General features: G+C 41.6%; 1 protein-coding gene across 1 annotated transcript; it reads right to left on the bottom strand.

Moving 5' to 3' along the window:
* Positions 1 to 3,118: 3,118 nt before the first annotated feature.
* On the bottom strand, positions 3,119 to 21,434 carry LOC137634120 (uncharacterized). The gene is made up of 6 exons (XM_068366346.1): positions 21,344 to 21,434; positions 19,788 to 21,095; positions 11,288 to 12,056; positions 8,983 to 10,264; positions 6,309 to 6,587; positions 3,119 to 3,307 (listed from the first exon to the last, which is right to left on the bottom strand). The coding sequence occupies exons 1-6, from the start codon at positions 21,432 to 21,434 to the stop codon at positions 3,224 to 3,226; spliced, it is 3,813 nt and encodes a 1,270-aa protein (XP_068222447.1). The 3' UTR covers positions 3,119 to 3,223.
* Between the last annotated feature and the right edge of the window lie 978 nt (positions 21,435 to 22,412).

Below are 22,412 nucleotides of genomic sequence, written 5' to 3'. Positions count from 1 at the left end.
AAGAGCTCCCACAAGTCGTCGCTGTCTGGAGATTTTCAAATGGACTATGGATCTGACCAAGGAACTGGGCCTCCTGGTCAATTTTGAGGAGTCTCAGCTCGTTCCATCCCAGACCATTGTCTCCTTGGGTATGGATCGTCAGAGTCGAGCTTTTCGGACTTTTCCGTCGGCCCCAAGGATCTTCCAAGCCCTAGAATGCATCCAGAGCATGCTGAGAAGGAACCGATGCTCAGTCAGGTAGTGGATGAGTCTAACAGGGACACTTTCATCGCTGGCCCTGTTCATCGTGTTAGGGAGACTCCACCTCCCCCCCTTCAGTATCATCTAGCTGCTCACTGGATAAAGGACATGACGCTAGAGACGGTCTCAGTTCCTGTTTCCGAAGAGAGGAGGTCTTCTCTCGCGTGGTGTAAGAACAGCTTTCTTCTCAAGGAAGTCTACCTTTGGCTGTTCAGAAACACGACCGCCGTCTCCTCTCGGACGCATCAGACACGGGCTGGGGTGCGACTTTGGACGGACAAGAATGCTCGGGAACATGGAATCAGGAGCAAAGGACACTTCACATCATTTGCAAGAAGTTGTTGGCGGTTATTCTGGCCTTGATAAACTTCAAGTCCCTCCAGCTTAACAAAGTGGTGGAGGTGGACTCTGACAACACCACAGCCCTGGCTTACATCTTCAAGCAGGGAGGGACTCTTTCGTGGAAGTTGTTCTAGATCGCAAGGGACCTACTCATCTGGTCTTAAGATCGAAAGCTAACTGGTAACGAGGTTCATTCAAGGCGGTATGAATGTCATGGCAGATCACCTCAGACGGAAGGGTCAGGTCATCCCCACAGAGTGGACCCTTCTCAAGAATGTTTGCAACAGACTTTGGGCCCTGTGGGGTCAGCCAACCATAGATCTGTTCACTACCTCGATAACCTAGAGACTCCTGTTGTATTGTTCTCCGATTCCAGACCCAGCAGCAGTTCACGTGGATGCTTTTCTGCTGGATTGGTTCCATCTCGACCTGTATGCATTCCCGCCGTTCAAGATTGTCAACAGGGTACTTCAGAAGTTCTCCTCTCACAAAGGGACACGGCTGACGTTGGTTGGCTCCGCTCTGGTCCGCGAGAGAATGGTTCTTAGAGGTACTGCAATGGCTGGTCGACATTCCCAAGACTCTTCCTCTAGGAGTGAACCTTCTAAGTCTACCTCACGTAAAGAAGGTACACCCAATCCTCCACGCTCTTCGTCTGACTGCCTTCAGACTTTCGAAAGACTCTCAAGAGCTAGGGGCTTTTCGAAGGAGGCAGCCAGAGCGATTGCCAAAGCAAGGAGAACATCCACTCTCAAAATCTATCAGTCTCAAGGGGAAGTCTTCCGTAGCTGGTACAAGACCAATGCAGTTTCCTCAACCAGTACCACTGTAACCCAGATTGCTGACTTCCTGTTATATCTAAGGAAAGTAAGATCCTTTTCAGCTCCTACGATCAAGGGTTACAGAAGTATGTTGGCAGCGGTTTTCCGCCACAGAGGCTTGGATCTTTCCACCAACAAAGATCTACAGGACCTCCCTAGGTCTTTTGAGACCTCAAAGGAACGTCGGTTGTCCACTCCAGGCTGGAATCTAGACGTGGTCCTAAGGTTCCTTATGTCATCAAGATTTGAACCTCTCTAATCAGCCTCTTTTTAGGACCTCACATTAAAAACTCTTTTCCTCGTGTACTTGACAACAGCTAAAAGAGTAAGTGAGATCCACGCCTTCAGCAGGATCATTGTTTTCACATCTGAAACGGCTACATGTTCCTTGCAGCTCGGTTTTTGCTAAACGAACTTCCTTCACGTCCTTGGCCTAAGTCGTTCGAGATCCAAAGCCTGTCCAACTTGGTGGGGAATGATCTGAAGAGAGTACTTTGCCCAGTTAGAGCTCTTAGGTACTATCTAAAAAGGTCTTAACCTTTACAAGGACAATCAGAAGCCTTATAGTGTGCTATCAAGAAACCTTCTTTTCCAAGTTCTAAGAACTCAGTTTCTTACTATTCAGGCTTCTGATTAGAGAAACACATTCTCATCTGAAGGAAGAAGACCTTGCTTTGCTGAAGGTAAGGACACATGAAGTGGGAGCTGTGGCTACTTCAGTGACCTTCAAACAGAACCATTCTCTGCAGAGTGTTATGGATGCAACCTATTGGAGAAGCAAGTCAATGTTCGCATCATTCTATCTCAAAGATGTCCAGTCTCTTTACGAGTACTGCTACACCCTGGGACCATTCGTAGCAACGAATGCAGTAGTAGGCGAGGGCTCAGCCACTACATTCCCATAATCCCATAACCTTTTAACCTTTCTCTTGAATACTCTTTATGGGTTGTACGGTCGGCTAAGAAGCCTTCCACATCCTTGTTGATTTGGCGGGTGGTCAATTCTTTCTTGAGAAGCGCCGAGGTTAAAGGTTGTGATGAGGTCCTTTAGTATGGGTTGCAGCCCTGTATACTTTAGCACCTTTGAGTTGATTCAGCCTCCCAAAAGGAACGCTGCGCTCAGTAAGGAAGACGATCTTATTAAAGGCAGAGTAACGGTTCAAGTCGACTTCCTTACCAGGTACTTATTATTTCATTGTTATTGTGGATAACTGATTATATGAAATACGGGATACTTAGCTATCCTTTAGTCTTGTACACTGGTTTTTCACCCACCCCCCTGGGTGTGAATCAGCTACATGATTATCGGGTAAGTTTAATATTGAAAAATGTTATTTTTATTAGTAAAATAAATTTTTGAATATACTTACCCGATAATCATGATTTAATCGACCCTCCCTTCCTCCCCATAGAGAACCAGTGGACCGAGGAATAATTGAGGAGGTGTCAACAAGAAGTACTTGAGTACCTGGCCACAGGTGGCGCTGGTAAATACACCCCCTTCTAGTATTGTGATAGCTGGCGTATCCCTCCATAGAATTCTGTCGGGCAACGGAGTTGACAGCTACATGATTATCGGGTAAGTATATTCAAAAATTTATTTTACTAATAAAAATAACATTTTTCACTAACTATTGTGGCCTGGTATCGCTGTTTGCCCGTCGGGCATGCTTGATCGTGTAGACAGGGCTTTACAATTAAAGGTTAAAGGCCTCTCCACACTGAAAACTACTACTTCTTATCATTGCCTGGTGTAAGTGCCCCAAAGGTTCAACTGAGTGGAAAGTGGAGATTCTTCTGTATTTTCTTTAAGCATTGTCTTAAAAAAACTTGGCAAAGCTGATGGGCTGTTTACTTAAACTATCATCATTTATGATAACAAAACGCTCCTCTTCCATCATCATCTATAAGAGAAAGAATAAAGTTGAGTGGGCTTATGAATTTTGATGCATAACGACTAAAATGCTATATATTGCTTAATTTTACATAAATTATGAAGACAAGCATTTTCACGTTTCACAGATATAAACCACAATACTGTAACACCCCTTTTTACGTCGGTTCCGACTTTACATCGCTCTAAAACCTTATACACACCTATCAAACCACCCAAGTGACCTTAAACAGCTCGTTGACACATTAGGCATAGACTGAAAACTGTTAATTGCTTAAAACAGTTAAGGGAATAAAGAAATAAAATATTATGCCTACTCCTGGTATATTCTGGATCCAATGTGTCGCTAAATAGCAAAAGCACTAAATCCTTAAATATGTATAAAAATATAATCCCCGTTACGCTCTTTTGCTCAACCTTATATCGTACAATAACAATGAAGTACGATACAGTACTGTGCTTCAAATGGAAGCTTATTAACCCTTTAACCCCCAGGCTATTTGGAAATTTCCAACCCTTAACCCCCAGGGGTTATTTTTTTTCAAGCACATTTTGCAGTATATTTTTTTTTTTAAATTGCTCTAACAGCCTTAACTTTTGTCATAGAGAGGTCAGGTTGGTCTCATTCTCTTGGAAAATGTCTGTAGTTTCTCAAAAAATTATCAAAAATATGCAATAAAAAAATGTAAATAGCAGTTTTTTGCAAGGACGTACCGGTACGTCCATGGGGGTAAAGGGATGAGTTTTGTGAAATATACCAGTACGTCCTTTAGGGGTAAAAGGGTTAATGTAGGTATCTGCTTTTTATAAAATGATAGCAAGTAGCAAGTTCTATACATGTTCGTGCTCAGTGATGTGTATGGGGAATGTATAAGTCACTTTATAGGGCACAAATTGACTTCGTCAGGTCTCTTAGAACCAATTTAAGATGTAGAACTTACAAATATTAAAAAATTCTATCTGACATTGAAAGCTACATTTTAAAAATTGTGTTTTAAAGACTGATGCTTATTCAAATTGGCTAAAATCATGAACTACAGTAATACAAATTACTAATTAGTGAAATAAATAAAGAACATGTATCTAAAATATCATTGATGAACATTACATGGCTGAATATTATTATTAACATCTTTTAACACTCGGGGGCCACATAAAAGACACAATTCTAAAATGGACCAATATGTACTGTCCCTTAGACTCCCTATTTCCTTATATAACTTGGGAAAGATCCATTGTGTATCTTTATACTGTAAACTATTATAACCAAAAAAGCTGTAAAAAGTAGCAATGCTGTACATTATAACTGGGAGCTAGGCACAGGGACTTGAATTTGTGGGAAACCCACCGAATGATATGGCAATGAGGCTAAAAATACTCCCTTGAAGAAATTCACGTCACTCCTAGCAAATAACTGAGCAAGAGAATGTTAAACAAGCAAAAGATGTGGGACTACTGTACTTCAACCAAAACTATAGTCCATTTCTTTTATTGATGCAGATTTGCACCGACTCGCAGCGGTGCCCTTTTAGCTCGGAAATGTTTCCTGATCGCTGATTGGTTAGAATTATCTCGTCCAACCAATTAGCGATCAGGAAACTTTCCCGAGTTAAAAGGGCACCGCTATGAGTCGGTGCAAATCTGCATCGCTAAAAGAAATTGACTATAGTTCCATTGTCAAAGTCATGGGTCTGACACAGAATTTCCTTTTATGTGAAAGATGAAGACAAGATGGAAAGAATAAGGCGAAAAGTAATTCAATTTAACAGTAGTTTTTTACTCTACACTAAAGGAAATATTTTCCAGAATATTGTGCATCAGTTCAAAACTCGACAAGTTAACCTGTCAGGGAGTAGCCTTGCTGTCTTCAGGCATACAGGAAACCTCTTTATTTAGAAAAGACTGTTCCCTTCCTCAAAGATACCTTGGACGATTGTCTTCCATGGAAAATGAAATGACCGTTTTGCTAAAGACATGAACTCCAAGGGTACATACGGTCAATGAAAGATGGAGTTTATACAAAAATGTAAATTCTGCTTCTCAGAAGTCATTGTACTCCCCAATGAAGCAAAAGACCTCCCAAAAGGGCCTACCTGACTTGGCTTCCATGGTTTCTGGTCTAAACCTCCAACTTACTTAAAACTATTCCTAACCTGGGGGAAATTTGAAGCTTCCAGGGGGGAAATAATTACACTACCTACTAACCAAAACAAGCGGAAAATGTCCTCATAGTACGTGCGGCAATTTGTTGTTAGCCATTAATTGTGATATGATCCTATCAGTTCTCAAAGACATGATATTCAAGGGGAGAATTGGAGTGTCATGCCCATTTCTGAGGCAGGAGAGTGGGTATGAGGGCTGGACGGGGCATGAAGGGGGAAATCTGGATGGTTGAACTGGGTACAGGGGGGAAATGACAGAAAAAAGGTTGGGAACCACTGCTCTAGGATGTCAAAGTTGAACTGATTGATGATCTAATTGAGCAGTACTCCCAAGTACTTCAGAGACTTACCAAACCCAGAAAATGAGCCAGTATTAGAGGCATAAAAGGAGGATAGGCCACGAGAACATGAACACTGGCAACTCACCATGGCTGCAACAAATTGACCATATGCACTGGGTAATCTCCTCCATGCATAAGCTACCACTAGACCAGATAGGTAGGGTAAAAGAGTTGAAGCAGCACTGTAAACAACAACCAGGAAAAAGCCAAAAATTTCCAGAGGAGTCCAAGGTATCACTTCTTGGTTTCCCCTGATTCTTCCATTAGTGCATTTTCAGTAAAGGAAACCTGCCAGCACACTTCGCATAGGGGAGGAACAGTACAAACACTAACCTTACTAAAAAGAACAAAACTGCGAGGATACAAAAAAAAAAAAAAAAGGTAGCAAAAAAATCCTCACTGCTGTGCCCTATACAGTAAATATTTAACACCCAGATATAAAATGGGAAAGTCAGTCGCTTTAAGAAATTCTCGTATATTTTACAGAACAGCTAAAATGGTTTCTTACCATTGGCCCATCCTCTACTACTACAGTTTGTTCTTCACCGGTGTTACTGATGACCACAACACGTTGATCGCTCTCGCCCGACATTAGATCTTCATTCAGTAGGATCATTGGAGACACACCCGCTGTATCATCTTTCTGAGTTGCACCAGCTTCTTCCCCACACATAGTAGTCTTGGACTCCAATTCAATTTCTTGGTAATGTGTTTGATCAAACTCCTCTTCATGATGGTGGTGCTCAACGTTCCCCACTTTGGGTGGCTGTTGTTGCCATGAGACAATCTGAGGAGTAATATGATTAATAAATAACAATTATAAATTGGAAGTATTGCTGAAGTCACACAAGCTGAAATTTACATATAAAAAGATCAAACGTAGTTTATGGAGTTTAAATTGTTAAATATACAAACAGTCTAATAACTAGGAAAGGGACACTACAAAGTCAAACCATTGTTCTCTAGTCTTGGGTAGTGCCAAGGCCTTTGTACCATGGTCTTCCACTGTCTTGGGTCAGAGTTCTCTTGCTTGAGGGTACACTCGGGCATGCTGTTCTGTCTTGTTTCTCTACTTCTTGTTTTGTTAAAGTTTTTATAGTTTATATAGGAGATATTTATTTTAATGTTGTTACTCTTCTTAAAAAATTTATTTTTCCTTGTTTCCTGTCCTCACTGGGCTATTTTCCCTGCTGGAGCCCCTGGGCTTATAGCATCCTGCTTCTCCCACTAGGGTTGTAGCTTAGCAAGTACGGTAATAATAATAATAATAATAATAATAAGGAATAGAGTAAGTCTCTCTTCATAGTTTATATATGACAGATCTGTTTTAATGTTATATATCTTAGGATATTATACATTCTTCATTCATTACTTCTCATATAATCTTATTTCCTTTCCTAAATGGGATATTTTTCCCTGTTGGAGCCCTTGGGCTTAGAGCATTCTGCTTTTCCAACTCGGGTTGTAGCTTAGCTAGTAGTATTGATAATAAATTTAAGGTAGAGGAAAGAATTTCATTACAGTACCTCAAATTTCTGTCTTCATCTAAACAAGAGCAGTAATTCTCCTTTAAAATAGTACCTTGGTTTATGTTCATTAGTCCATCCATCCATATACCAAGGCACTTCCCCCAATTTTGGGGGGTAGCCGACATCAACAAAGAAACAAAAACAAAAAGGGGGACCTCTACTCTCTACGTTCCTCCCAGCCTGACAAGGGACTCAACCGAGTTCAGCTGGTACTGCTAGGGTGTCACAGCCCACCCTCCCACATTATCCACCACAGATGAAGCTTCATAATGCTGAATCCCCTACTGCTGCTACCTCCGTGGTCATCTAAGGCATCGGAGGCAGCAGCAGCATGTTCATTAGTACTGTATCTAATAATTTTCAACTAAGAAACCTTTTTTCTCCTTTAAAACTTATAAAATTAGTGGCCATTAAACAAGGTCACTATTCATCGGATAAAACAGTTGCTCATCTTACTTTATTCTTTAAATTAAGTATGTTTCCAATACTACTTTATACGAAAGATTCCATACTAAGAGCAGTACAATTGACCTTTAACAATCATTAATGTGATTATTCGCCGGAAGGCCACGATTCTTAAAGGGTAATAATTTAGGGTATTTACAAGATTCTAATCTACAGTATATAATAGCAATTACAATGTTTGAGGATACAGTTTTATATAATCAAACACTGCTTTTTAATAAAATTTAAATACTGTATAGAAAGAAATATTCGATTACTGTATATAGTATTCTGTGAAATAACTTCCCTTTGCTTGCATTGAAAGGAGTTGATAGCCTAATGGCGAGCAGTTAGAACGTGAAGTGGAAATAGCCTAACTACACAAAACACTTATTACCATATGCACTCATTTCAGGCATGACTTTAAATATATACAAATTGAACTTTTAGTTTTTAGAAATAGTAGCCTCAGAAACACTATCACCTATAGTCCATTTCTTTTAGCGATGCATATTTGCACCGACTCGCAGCGGTGCCCTTTTAGCTCGGAAAAGTTTCCGGATCGCTGATTGGTTGGACAAGATAATTCTAACCAATCAGCGATCAGGAAACTGCTTTCGCTAAAAGAAATGGACTATAGATACCACACCACTCATATTTTGCAATGAATACATTTCTTTTTTAAGCTCTATTGTTGTTCAAATATTTTTCTTGTGTTATTAAGAGGGACAAAATATACAATATTTGCAGATTTTCTACATTCATAAGTATCTGACAGAGGCCACTCATGGATGGCAGAGGCAAGGGATAGTAACATTGCCCTAACAAGCAGGACAATGCCCTAGAGACTGACCATATATACATATGATCAGCCCCCAAGCCCCCTCTCCACCCAAGCTAGGACTAAAGAGGGCCAGGCAATGGCTTCTGATAACTCAGCAGATTGATCTCTAGGCTCCCCCAAACCCCCCATCATTGGCTCACAAGGATGGTGAGGTTACAGCGATCAAAGAAACTAACGAGTTTTACGCGGGACTCGAACCCCAACCTGGCGTTAACTAGTCACGAACGTTACCACACCGGCCACCACATCCCTTTCCTGTGTTTTATATCCTAAATACATAATAATGGTTTGTATTAACAAAGAAAAAATATGTCTCATGGGGTTTCAGTGAACAATTACTTCAATATTTTTGTTAACACACTAACCTGTTCGTTCTCTTCACCATATCTTGTGTCAATGACAATCTTCGTAACGTCGCCCACAATGTGTTCTGAATCTGTGTCTCCGAGTTTCTCATCTTTATGGTCTCTGAGAAGTTGGTAGATTTGTTTATAGCCAGCCTCTTGCATCTGCAGGAGTAGAGAGCTACTCACTTTGCAATCTGTTGAGCTTTTGTCTTCAAAATACTGACTGGCCTTCTCCTGAAGCAATGGTCCGATTCTCTTATTGGAGAGAAGGCTTGGCAAAGTTTCAGAAGAGGTGAAAGACAGGAGAAGCGAGCGTCTGAATGACTGTGGTTGAAGGGCGGGACACTGGATTTTCTGGTGATTTCGGAGGCAGCTTGCAGTAGCCTGTGGTTTGTGGCAAATGCAACATATGTAGACAACTTTATGCTTCAGCATATGTTTCTTTAGTGTACCAGGATTGGGTGTCTCAGCTTCACAGACTTCACACCTGACAAAGATTTCTGGGACAATCGGAGCATGGCTGGCAAGATGCCGATTGGCAGAAGACCTTTCACCAAACAGTTTGCTACATATGGGGCACTGGAAAAACACATTCTTGGAATTGCAGTCCTGATTCTTCTTTCTTAAGCACCAGAGGTATTTTGTGCCTTCTTCATTGGAATGGTAACAGTAAATGTGACTTCTAAGAGAATTAAAAGTGCTGTATGGCCTCTGACACAACCGACAAATATACCTATTAGGATTGTGTGTTTCTAAGTGATCCCGGAAATGGGCTTTAATGCGGGCCCTGAAGTCGCATTTATTGCAGGCATACAAGTTCTGGGTGTGATTACGATAATGCGAATACAAAGCACCCACATTGGTTGTCGCAAAGTCACAATCGGGGCACGTGAAGGCCTTTTTGGCCATGTGTTTGGCGCAGTGTCGACGACAGGCCATGAGACTTCGGAAAAGAACTTTACACTTTGTACACATGAACATCTCCCCATTCTGAGCCCCGACATGTCCGTCGTCTGGACACAGCTTGTCGATGATACTGTCGACAAAACTCAGATCAATCTGAGCAATCCATTTGTGAAGTCGCTCCTGCTGCTGAGCATTGGAGAAAATGGGTAGAGTTGGAATAGAGTTCAGGATGGGAGGATTTGCTCCGCCAGATATCCCACATGACCGGGGAGACATGTAAACACCTGAAGACTGATGTGCGTCCGATTCTTTGTATTCCGTGCTGTTGCTGGAGGTAGGATTAATGATGCCTTTATCAATCTCTCTGCCGTTATCTTCACTCATTGGAAAAGACCTGAAACCAAATTGGCTGATTTTAGATTACGTAAACAAAGCTCAACAGCGACAGAATATTTTGTAATTTTCCATATAGCATTACTGATGAATACCTGTAGTACTCTGAGTACTGTACTGATTTAGAATTCTTAACTTTATTATGGATTAGCTATAAAGATTATCCTTATTACTAATTACTGTACATTATCTTATTACTGTACATTATCTTATCTAATCATTGCATAAATTGAAAATACTTAAGACTCAAATAATTTTCTTTTAATGATTTATTCTTGAATCTGGTCCTTTACTTCACAATCTATAACCCACGTACTGAGCTGTAAGTTATGAAGTGTGATCTACAGTAGGCAAAATAAATGATCGGAAGAATATAACCAGGTTCAAAGGCTCTTCAAGTACCAAAGTCTGAGAATGCTGAAGTGTGGCGCGAGAGTTATGTTAAAACAGCATAACTTGCACACACTCCATAATCAGTTAGAATTAATGGAGCTAGTAAATTCACTCCCTTTACTCCTCTCATGCTTTTCTCTTGTTTTCAAAGTATATAAAGTCACTTTGTTAATCACAGCATTCATCTTTGCATAACTCATGACCGAGTCCATAATTTTCTCTTCATCCAGTTTTAAGGTTTTATATTGCAGAAAGGTGAAAATAGGCTTTAAATTACATAGTTCTTTAAATTGCATACAAGCATCGTAGCTTTCTTTGTTCAGAGATACTTTTCTCATCTAAAAACATGCCACAAGATTATTTTCAATTGAGCTAGACTAAAAACATGCAATATTTAATCAACCAAAATACATAGCCTAATAGAAAAAAACTAAAAACACTTGCATTGCATAGAAATTTATAGAAATATCTCAAATCATCCATCCAATACATTTTCAAATCTTGAGAGCAGAAAATGCAAGGCAAGATATTCTAAGGAGGGCCCACAAGCATCAACAGTATACTAATCTAATAGCAGTCCATCTATTACAAATAAAGATTCAAACAGATTCTTCTCACGTTCCATACTTACATTAGCTTTACATCCAGGACGTCCACCTTGGGAGGCCTTCCTCGTTTTCTGCTTTCAACGTCCCTGCTCTTCAGCTTCACTTTTGGTTTGTATTGCTTACTGGCTTTCCACTCCTCTCCCAAGTCATATTCCGAGAATGAGGAACTAAAATGCTCTCCATTTTCATCAAAGGGGAAGTATTCTTCTGTCCCACCTTCAGCATCCGGTAATGACAACTTTCCATTCCTCTCTGATATCTGGAGATTTTCCTTCCAGATGTGGCATTTGTGTTTGTCAAACTGCCTATGCTTTGGGAAGGATCTCTGGCAGTTCATGCACACGATATTATCCCCATCCTTTGTAAAACTCCTGACACCACCTCTGTGCATATTATGCTCCTTATCCACATTCGACTGATCCTCCTTACGAGGCCGACCGACCTTCTTTTTGGTCATTCTTTTGGGCTCACATTTTCTTAAAAGATCTTCTTGGTCTGGGCAGCTTTCCCCCATTTCCAAGATGCATTTATCATTCAGTTCTTCTGAACTTAACTTGCCAACAGTTGCACTGCCATTCGATAGCAACACTTGACTGGCGTCTGCCGCATTGGCATCGCTCTCAGAGTTTGACAGTGAACTAAACTCTACAATGCAACGGTTTACATCAACAAGATCCTCAGGATGGGTGTGCAATATGTGGTTTAATATTTCTAGTTGGGAAGAGGCAAACTTTTTGCAATGGTGGCAAACATAGATGCGACTGTTCTGTCCATTCGCCGATCCACGAGACCCTGTAATGTTGAAAATTGAAGATTAAGCACACAAAACATTATGAAAATTATGAATAGGAATATCAGTTGATATACCATATGGGTGTTTTTTATTTCCGATGGCAATTTATTTGTCAGATTTCGAGAGCAAAGCAATTGTAAATCGATCTCTAGCAGTAATTTTCCTAAAAATATATCACGTTATATGTGGTGTCATGATAAGAAATATAAATGGTACTGCATGACAAAAATGGTAATTTCAGAAAAAAACGAGGGAAAAAAACTATTTTTTATCTTGCTTTTCCTCTGTAGCTATTCACACAAGAGGTTTTAACCGCTATACTTATAGAGTTTTGTGTGCATTACGCTGCCACATTTAATCTTAGCAGATATTCCTTAACATAATTCATACTCCTTTTAACCCTTTTACTGTACCCCCAAAGGACGTACTGGTACGTTTCACAAAACACATCCCTTTACACCCATGGATGTACCGATACGTCCTTGCAAAAAACTGCTATTTACAATTTTTTTTGCATGTTTTTGATAATTTTTTGAGAAACTTCAGGCATTTTCCAAGAGAATGAGACCAACCTGACCTCTCTATGACAAAAATTAAGGCTGTTAGAGCAATTTAAAAAATATATACGTACTGCAAAATGTGCTTGAAAAAAAAATAACCCCTGGGGGTTAAGGGTTGGAAAGTTCCAAATAGCCTGGGGGTAAAAGGGTTAATAATATGAAAGCTTTTCCTTTGCTACAAGATGTAAAGAATACTGATAAATATGTTATTTTCATTAGTAAAATAAATTTTTGAATATACTTACCCGATAATCATGTAGCTGTCAACTCTGTTGCCCGACAGAATTCTACGGAAGGGATACGCCAGCGATCGCTATACAAGAGGGGGGTGTACTCACAAGCGCCACCTGTGGCCAGGTACTGCAGTACTTCTTGTTGACACCACTTCAATTTTTCCTCGGTCCACTGGTTCTATGGGGAGGAAGGGTGGGTCAATTAAATCATGATTATCGGGTAAGTATATTCAAAAATTTATTTTACTAATGAAAATAACATTTTTCAATATTAAACTTACCCGATAATCATGTAGCTGATTCACACCCAGGGAGGTGGGTGAAAACCAGTGTACATGTATATCAAGAAGCTAAGTATCCCGTATTTCATATTATCAGTTATTCAAAATAACAATGAAATTACAAGTACCTGGTAAGGAAGTCGACTTGAGCCATTACTCTGCCTTAAATAAGTTCGTCTTCCTTACTGAGCGCAGCGTTCCTCTTAGGAGGCTGAACAACTCTAAGGTGCTGAAGTATCAAGGGCTGCAACCCATACTAAAGGACCTCATCACAACCTTTAACCTCGGCGCTTCTCAAGAAAGAATTGACCACCCGCCAAATCAACAAGGATGTGGAAGGCTTCTTAGCCGACCGTACAACCCATAAAAAGTATTCAAGAGAAAGGTTAAAAGGTTATGGGATTATAGGAATGTAGTGGCTGAGCCCTCGCCTACTACTGCATTCGTTGCTACGAATGGTCCCAGGGTGTAGCAGTACTCGTAAAGAGACTGGACATCTTTGAGATAGAATGATGCGAACACTGACTTGCTTCTCCAATAGGTTGCATCCATAACACTCTGCAGAGAATGGCTCTGTTTGAAGGCCACTGAAGTAGCCACAGCTCCCACTTCATGTGTCCTTACCTTCAGCAAAGCAAGGTCTTCTTCCTTCAGATGAGAATGTGCTTCCCTAATCAGAAGCCTGAATAGTAAGAAACTGAGTTCTTAGAACTTGGAAAAGAAGGTTTCTTGATAGCATACCATAAGGCTTCTGATTGTCCTCGTAAAGGTTAAGACCTTTTTAGATAGTACCTAAGAGCTCTAACTGGGCAAAGTACTCTCTCCAGTTCATTCCCCACCAAGTTGGACAGGCTTGGGATCTCGAACGACTTAGGCCAAGGACGTGAAGGAAGCTCGTTTAGTAAAAACCGAGCTGCAAGGAACATGTAGCCGTTTCAGATGTGAAAACAATGATCCTGCTGAAGGCGTGGATCTCACTTACTCTTTTAGCTGTTGTCAAGCACACGAGGAAAAGAGTTTTTAATGTGAGGTCCTAAAAAGAGGCTGATTGGAGAGGTTCAAATCTTGATGACATAAGGAACCTTAGGACCACGTCTAGATTCCAGCCTGGAGTGGACAACCGACGTTCCTTTGAGGTCTCAAAAGACCTAGGGAGGTCCTGTAGATCTTTGTTGGTGGAAAGATCCAAGCCTCTGTGGCGGAAAACCGCTGCCAACATACTTCTGTAACCCTTGATCGTAGGAGCTGAAAGGGATCTTACTTTCCTTAGATATAACAGGAAGTCAGCAATCTGGGTTACAGTGGTACTGGTTGAGGAAACTGCATTGGTCTTGTACCAGCTACGGAAGACTTCCCCTTGAGACTGATAGATTCTGAGAGTGGATGTTCTCCTTGCTTTGGCAATCGCTCTGACTGCCTCCTTCGAAAAGCCCCTAGCTCTTGAGAGTCTTTCGAAAGTCTGAAGGCAGTCAGACGAAGAGCGTGGAGGTTTGGGTGTACCTTCTTTACGTGAGGTAGACGTAGAAGGTTCACTCCTAGAGGAAGAGTCCTGGGAATGTCGACCAGCCATTGCAGTACCTCTAAGAACCATTCTCTCGCGGGCCAGAGCGGAGCCAACCAACGTCAGCCGTGTCCCTTTGCGAGAGGAGAACTTCTGAAGTACCCTGTTGACAATCTTGAACGGCGGGAATGCATACAGGTCGAGATGGAACCAATCCAGCAGAAAAGCATCCACGTGAACTGCTGCTGGGTCTGGAATCGGAGAACAATACAACAGGAGTCTCTAGGTTATCGAGGTAGCGAACAGATCTATGGTTGGCTGACCCCACAGGGCCCAAAGTCTGCTGCAAACATTCTTGTGAAGGGTCCACTCTGTGGGGATGACCTGACCCTTCCGGCTGAGGTGATCTGCCATGACATTCATACCGCCCTGAATGAACCTCGTTACCAGCGTGAGCTTTCGATCTTTAGACCAGATGAGGAGGTCCCTTGCGATCTAGAACAACTTCACGAAAGAGTCCCTCCCTGCTTGAAGATGTAAGCCAGGGCTGTGGTGTTGTCAGAGTCCACCTCCACCACTTTGTTAAGCTGGAGGGACTTGAAGTTTATCAAGGCCAGAAGAACCGCCAACAACTCCTTGCAATTGATGTGAAGTGTCCTTTGCTCCTGATTCCATGTTCCCGAGCATTCCTGTCCGTCCAAAGTCGCACCCCAGCCCGTGTCTGATGTGTCCGAGAGGAGACGGCGGTCGGGTTTCTGAACAGCCAAAGGTAGACTTCCTTGAGAAGAAAGCTGTTCTTACACCACGCGAGAGAAGACCTCCTCTCTTCGGAAACAGGAACTGAGACCGTCTCTAGCGTCATGTCCTTTATCCAGTGAGCAGCTAGATGATACTGAAGGGGGGGAGGTGGAGTCTCCCTAACACGATGAACAGGGCCAGCGATGAAAGTGTCCCTGTTAGACTCATCCACTACCTGACTGAGCATCGGTTCCTTCTCAGCATGCTCTGGATGCATTCTAGGGCTTGGAAGATCCTTGGGGCCGACGGAAAAGCCCGAAAAGCTCGACTCTGAAGATCCATACCCAGGGAGACAATGGTCTGGGATGGGATGAGCTGAGACTCCTCAAAATTGACCAGGAGGCCCAGTTCCTTGGTCAGATCCATAGTCCATCTGAGAATCTCCAGACAGAGACGACTTGTGGGAGCTCTTAAAAGCCAGTCGTCTGACGGAGCCGGACACAAGATCATGGTACTGCTGCACAGTCTGTGAACTGTCAACCATGGGGAAGCGAGGAAGTACAGTGACAACCCGAAGCTGTCTAGACTGTCTGGGTCGTACAGACAACTCCTTATCGGGTTGTTGAGGTTGCCGCACTGCGTCACAACAAGTCACTTCTGCTGGTTGTTGAACGTCTTCCCAGTGACACACTGACTCCGTAAACAAAAAATCCTTTAACAAGGACTAAGCTTGGACTGCATGTCTTGCAACACAGCTCAAGGTCTATGGGAGCAGGTGTGGTAACAGACGGGGTTAGTGACTGAAGTGGAACCATTACCTTCCCTGGAAGCATGTTATGCTTAAATAAAAGTCCATAGGAGGCTACGCAGCTAAAGGCTCCTCTCCAAATGACAGAGTCCTCAAGGGAATATCAGAAGGAGGGAGAAAAGCACTTTCTCATCTACAGGGACCATATCCGAGAAAAGCTAAGTTCTCTCAGTGAGGGTTTCAATGGTGCAAAAGCAGCAGACTAGAAGGCAACGTTATGAAACTGCTTGACAGTCTAGTGAGTTGGCAACAACCAAAGATGTGTGACTGAGAAGCATGCGGTAAGGTATGCAGAGCATGTTGTATGCAGAGCATGCTGTATGCAGAGCATGCTGTATGTAGAGCATGTTGTATGCAGAGCATGCTGAATGCAGAGCATGCTGTATGCAGAGCATGTTGTATGCAGAGCATGCTGAATGCAGAGCATGCTGTATGCAGAGCATGTTGTATGCAGAGCATGCTGTATGCAGAGCATGCTGTATGTAGAGCATGTTGTATGCAGAGCATGCTGAATGCAGAGCATGCTGTATGCAGAGCATGTTGTATGCAGAGCATGCTGTATGCAGAGCATGCTGTATGCAGAGCATGCTGTATGTAGAGCATGCTGTAAGGTAAGCAGAGCGTGTTGCATGGCGTGTAACATTTCTCAGAAATTCCATGACCAGTGCTAGAGTGAGTAATATCGCATTACCGTCCATTGAAAGTGCACGTGCCGAGGGAATTGATTTAGACTGTTTGTTGATGGATTTGATAGCCGGCATGATAATCGTAGAATTAAGCTACACTAAATGTACTATAATCTATTTCACCTCAGGAAAGGGAAACTCGCCCTGTTGGCAACACTGCATTACTTCATGCATGCTTGCATGGGGTTTTAATATCAACATAATATTTACCTTACATTCATAACTCATGATTCATTTTTGTTTTGAAGATATTTTTGCCATATTTTGCGATATTGTTAAAAATATATTGCAAGGAATACATATATATTTTTATATAAGTAATACAAATAACCTCCATTATCATAATGTTTGTGTAGGCATACATGTATATGATTACAAATGCAAGTTATGAAAGTAATGAGGTGTTATTATTGTCATTTGTTATTTCCAAGTTGAATGGGAAGAGGCTCAAGTTGAGGAGAAAGTGGCAGATGCATGCGTTGAGGTGGCTGACTCATAGCATGAGGTTGCTGCCTCAAGAGTTGCGCTTGCTGTAAGGGTTGCGGATGCGCAGTAGCAGGTTCCTGAGGAACGAGTTAAGGTTCCTGAGGTGTGAGCTGCGAGAGTTGAGGTAGCGGCTGCGCAGAACGCAATTCTTGTCTCGCGAGTTGAGGTTCCTGAGGTGCTAGCCTAAGCTGCAGCGAGTGCTGAGGTGGCTGTCTCATTGATGGAAGAGGTTGTCGTACCTCAAGAGATTGTTGCCTCGCTGGTGGAACCGCAAGCGGAAGCGGAGGAAGTAAGGCATAAGATTCCTGCTCCCATTGCTGAGGTTGCCTTAAGGAAGGCGGAGGTTGCTGCACACCGCTGGTAACTGGCAACTCAGTACGCGGTAAGGTATCCTGAGGAACCTCAACATCGTACGCCTGGCAGACTGGACTGCGGTGAGGCGGAGCGATCGCAGGAGGAGGTGTAACCTTCTCAGCCTGACACTCACGCATTAAGACCGCAAGCTGTGACTGCATGGACTGCAGCAAAGTCATCTTGGGGTCGGCAGACGCTAAGGTCTGCTGAGGCAAAGCCTTAACAGAAGATGAGGTCTGTTGCGGCATCACCTTACCTCTCTTAGGAGGTGTGCAGTCACCTGATGACTGCGGAGAGTCAGAGCTAACCCAATGACTGCATCCGGGTTGTTGAACTCTAGAGGTCTGGACTTTACGTTTAAGAGGTCTTGAGACCTGAGTCCAGCGTTATCTCCCCGAAATTTCTTCTGCAGACGAGTAAAATAAGGGCTCAATCGTCTGCGGGTGGGAGTGACGGTCTCTGTAAGACACGCCCGCAACCACCGAGGATACTTCTGTGCGCCGATCAAGGCCTGCCGAACCCTTTTGCCCTTCGACATTGCTTCTCCCCTGGGCTTGGGAGCTTGCAAGAGGTCCCGGACTGGGAGGACGACTGGCACGCAAGAAGTACCCTCACGCACAACACTGACACACTTTGCGCTAATCACTTATCACTTTTGAATTTCTGTTTGCACTTATTTCACTGAACTCGAAACTTTAAGTGGTTTGTACCTGAAACACGCAATTCTATCCTTCTTTAAAAGTTAGTAATTGCGAAAACAGAATTACAATGTAACAGAAAAATCTAATGAAAGATAAATAATTCAGTGGCTGGAAAGAGACTAAACACTAGATCAAATAAACTACGTTTAAAATCTCTCACCGCATAAAGCTTGAGAACAAGAATAAACTCTAGAAACGTTTACCTTCTTCCCCTAAAGAGACTAGGGAGAAAGGCAAAAACGATAACAACGTTACTCGCTTGAACGAAACGTTTATCCAGCTCTCTCTCCCTCCGTCTCTATCTCTCTCTCTCTCTCTCTCTAGACTTAGAACCTGAGAGAAGAGCCCAATCATATATACTCGTTAAAGCATATTATTGTTAAAGGAAAAAAACTGAAAGATTTCCCAAATAAAAAGTTCCTTTATTAGAATTAAAACCATTAAGCTAAGAAAGAATGAACAAAACGTTATAAACGGTTTACTCTTACTACAACGTGACACCGTGAAAATTCTCTCTCTATCGTAACGATAGAGCGCAAGTTGAACGTTCTGAACGTCAACAACTGCAGAGACAAAACAAAACGTTAGTTCAACTTTGAAACAGTACGAGACTATCAAAGAAATTCTTTCAAAAACATTAAAATAGCATAATATGTTAACAGGTAAAACCGAAATGACGGGCTCAATGTTAATTAACTTCGGTACAAGAAAAGACCGCCTACTATTAGGAAAGGTCGAATATAAACAAATATAAAAATTAATTTTAATAATTTTATAATAAAAGGAAGTTAATCGAAGAGGCCTATAAAAGGCGGAGAGATATAAAATAAATCTATAACTTTTGTTAAGCAAAATTAAGAAAGAGAGTCTATACTCTCTTAGACACCAACACTTCCGTCTAAGGGAAGGGTCGGCCAGAAAAAGGTGAAAGAGAGTTCATACTCTCTTCGTCACCATAATTAATCAAATTAATTCCAAAAGCTAGCTAAGCTAATAATAGAACTTCCTGAATAGCGAAAGCTGAAATCTTAGAGCAATACTTCACCAAAAACCGTGAACAAGACTCCAAAATTATAAGCGTATCCATGAACGTCTTGCCGGAAGCACGACAGAGGAAAAATTGAAGTGGTGTCAACAAGAAGTACTGCAGTACCTGGCCACAGGTGGCGCTTGTGAGTACACCCCCCTCTTGTATAGCGATCGCTGGCGTATCCCTTCCGTAGAATTCTGTCGGGCAACAGAGTTGACAGCTACATGATTATCGGGTAAGTTTAATATTGAAAAACAATATTTACGGAATGAGAACCACTTTTGTAATAGTTATCAAAATAAAATAATGGACAAACATAAAAACCCTTATTGGAAAAAGCAAATAATCTTACCACCAGCAATCAAAGCGAAGGAATTGTCAGCATTAAGTATTAACGTGTACAGACCAGGAGCAGAGGCATAAGTCATATCAGTCACTTCACCACCATTCAAGTTCAAAAGGTCGATTCCTTCACTGTTCTCTATAGTCGTTTCACCATCTGCGCGGGATGGTATGACTGCTTCCTCTCCTTTGAAATCCTGTAAGGATAGTTCTTTGGTGCATTCTCCTGCTTTACATTTGACAGTAATATCCTCCTTCGTTACTTTGGTACTCTCCAACTGATGGTTAACTACGGAATCCCCGCTGCTGAGAACATTTATCACATTTTTAGATTCGTCGACGCTACTTTCTCCCACGGTAAAATTGCTTCCTAATTCCATATTACTGCTTTCTGAATTCATCATGTGCCCAGCTTCTAGTAGAGGAGGAGTACTTTTTGGACTCTTCTCCACACATTGATCGGTTGTATCATAATCTTTAAAACCTCTGCTTTTTTGTTCTGCCTCTATTCCCTGCACTTTTGTATCTATAGGCATGCCAACTGAAAAAGTCTCGTGAACAGGCTGAGCACTACAACTATCCGATAACAACGCAGACTCGATGATCTTCCCGTCTTTAGAGATTTCAATGTGCAAAACATCCATTAAGTTATCTTCCAATATGAGCTGACCTAAAGGAGCTCCATGATTATTATTTTCATAGAAGTTAATACAATTATCCCCTGCTTCATGAGAACTTAGCTTGCATTCAGAAGATGAGGAGATAAGAGACTGATCTTGAGTTTCTTGGCTCCCAGATTCCAGGGACAAAGACGAGCACTCCCCCAGCATCTCATAAGAGTGTCCCTTATGAGATTCTTGAGGTCTTGGGATGATAGGTAGTGTGTGTGCCAAAGGTGCAGGTTTGTTGCCCATTTTCAGAGGGAGCAAGGGATCCTCCTTACTGAAATTACAGTCTAAATCTCCAGATAAGGATTTTGGAGGAGCTGGAGACGACGCATAAAACTCTTGCCCATTGGTCTTTCCCCTGAAACCATTTTGTTTCGGTACGTCCTGCCCGTTTATGACTCTTGCTTGGCACTTTGCTGTTGTGTATGTCAAGGAGTTGGATCTTTTACTTGGACTCATCACCGATATGGACTGGATACCACTTGACTGCGTGGGGAGAAAATTTTTTGAAGAACTCTCCTCATCCGGACACGGCAACGATGTCAACGGAGTTTCTGAAGTCAAGACTACAGTTGCTACTGGTGTGAAATCTTCTGTTGTGATGTCTTTCTCTTGAGCTGCACCAGAATTAAGTGATGCAAACTGTGGTTCTGAGGAAAAAAATATAATCAAACATAGGTTGTCAAGATGCTTTTAAAGGCAACTTTACAATGTATACTGTACAGTATATGACGTTTAACCTCCCTATCCAGCAGAGTACTGTTCTGTATGTCTGTTCTATTCCCAAAACCAATATACATTGCCATTTTTCTTCAAAAGATTTTCACAAAATACTACAATAATTTTAAATAAAGCACCTCAGTGTTACAAAGAAGAAACAATCTGATCAAATAATTACCAGGATACTTTCTGTGCATTTCTTTGTGCTCGGCAAAATCATCAAGGACATGAAAAGTCCTGTTGCAAGTTCCACAAATGAACGAGTCCATCTTGTAGCTAAATCTGTCAAAGAAACATTTACTGATCTTACCTATTTCATATTTTCTTTATCAATCCCATTTTAACAACAAATACTTGATTCAGTTAATACATTATACTACAGTAAATCATCAATACAGATGTATATACGTAGTTACTATACTGTGCTGTATTTGAGAAATAAGCTAGGAATAAGGATACCATACAGTACAGTATTCCTTAACCCTTTTACCCCCAAAGGACGTACTGGTATTTCACAAAACTCATCCCTTTAACCCCATGGACGTACCGGTACGTCCTTGCAAAACACTGTTAATTACATTTTTTTTTTTACATATTTTTGATAATTTTTTGAGAAACTTCAGGCATTTTCCAAAAGAATGAGACCAACCTGACCTCTCTAGGACAAAAATTAATCCTGTTAGAGCAATTTAAAAAAAATATACTGCAAAATGTGCTGGAAAAAAAATAACCCCCTGGGGGTTAAGGGTTGGAAATTTCCAAAGAGACTGGGGGTAAAAGGGTTAACAACAAATACTTGATTCAGTTAATACATTATACTACAGTAAATCAATACAGAAGTATATACGTAATTACTATACTGTGCGGTATTTGAAAAATAAGCTATGAATAAGGATACCGTACAGTATTCCTTAATGCATGCCGAGTAACCAAAGCGATACTACTGTATACAGAAAGACGACAGAGGTGGTGGGTAGGGCTATACACGAGAGCTTGCCACACAGAGTGTGCCAGGCCACACTTCTTCAGAGTGGGCTGTACCAGGAATTTCCGTGTTGAACTGTACACGTCAGCAATAATATAAAGTTGCTCATGAGAGTTTAAAGATTGATTAGGTAGTTTTTTAAATGGCTAATTCATGTTGTTGTTTTTCATCTCAAGTTGCGAGTCACAGGACCCCTCCCTATCTCACCAAGGTCTTTATCTATGACCTTTTTCATATAGAATATTTCCACAGCCTCACGACT

The sequence above is a fragment of the Palaemon carinicauda genome, chromosome 3, assembly GCF_036898095.1.
Source record: "Palaemon carinicauda isolate YSFRI2023 chromosome 3, ASM3689809v2, whole genome shotgun sequence".
NCBI lineage: Eukaryota > Metazoa > Arthropoda > Malacostraca > Decapoda > Palaemonidae > Palaemon > Palaemon carinicauda.
The sequence above is the reverse complement of the archived record's forward strand: the minus strand, read 5'-3'. Positions and strand labels throughout refer to the sequence as shown.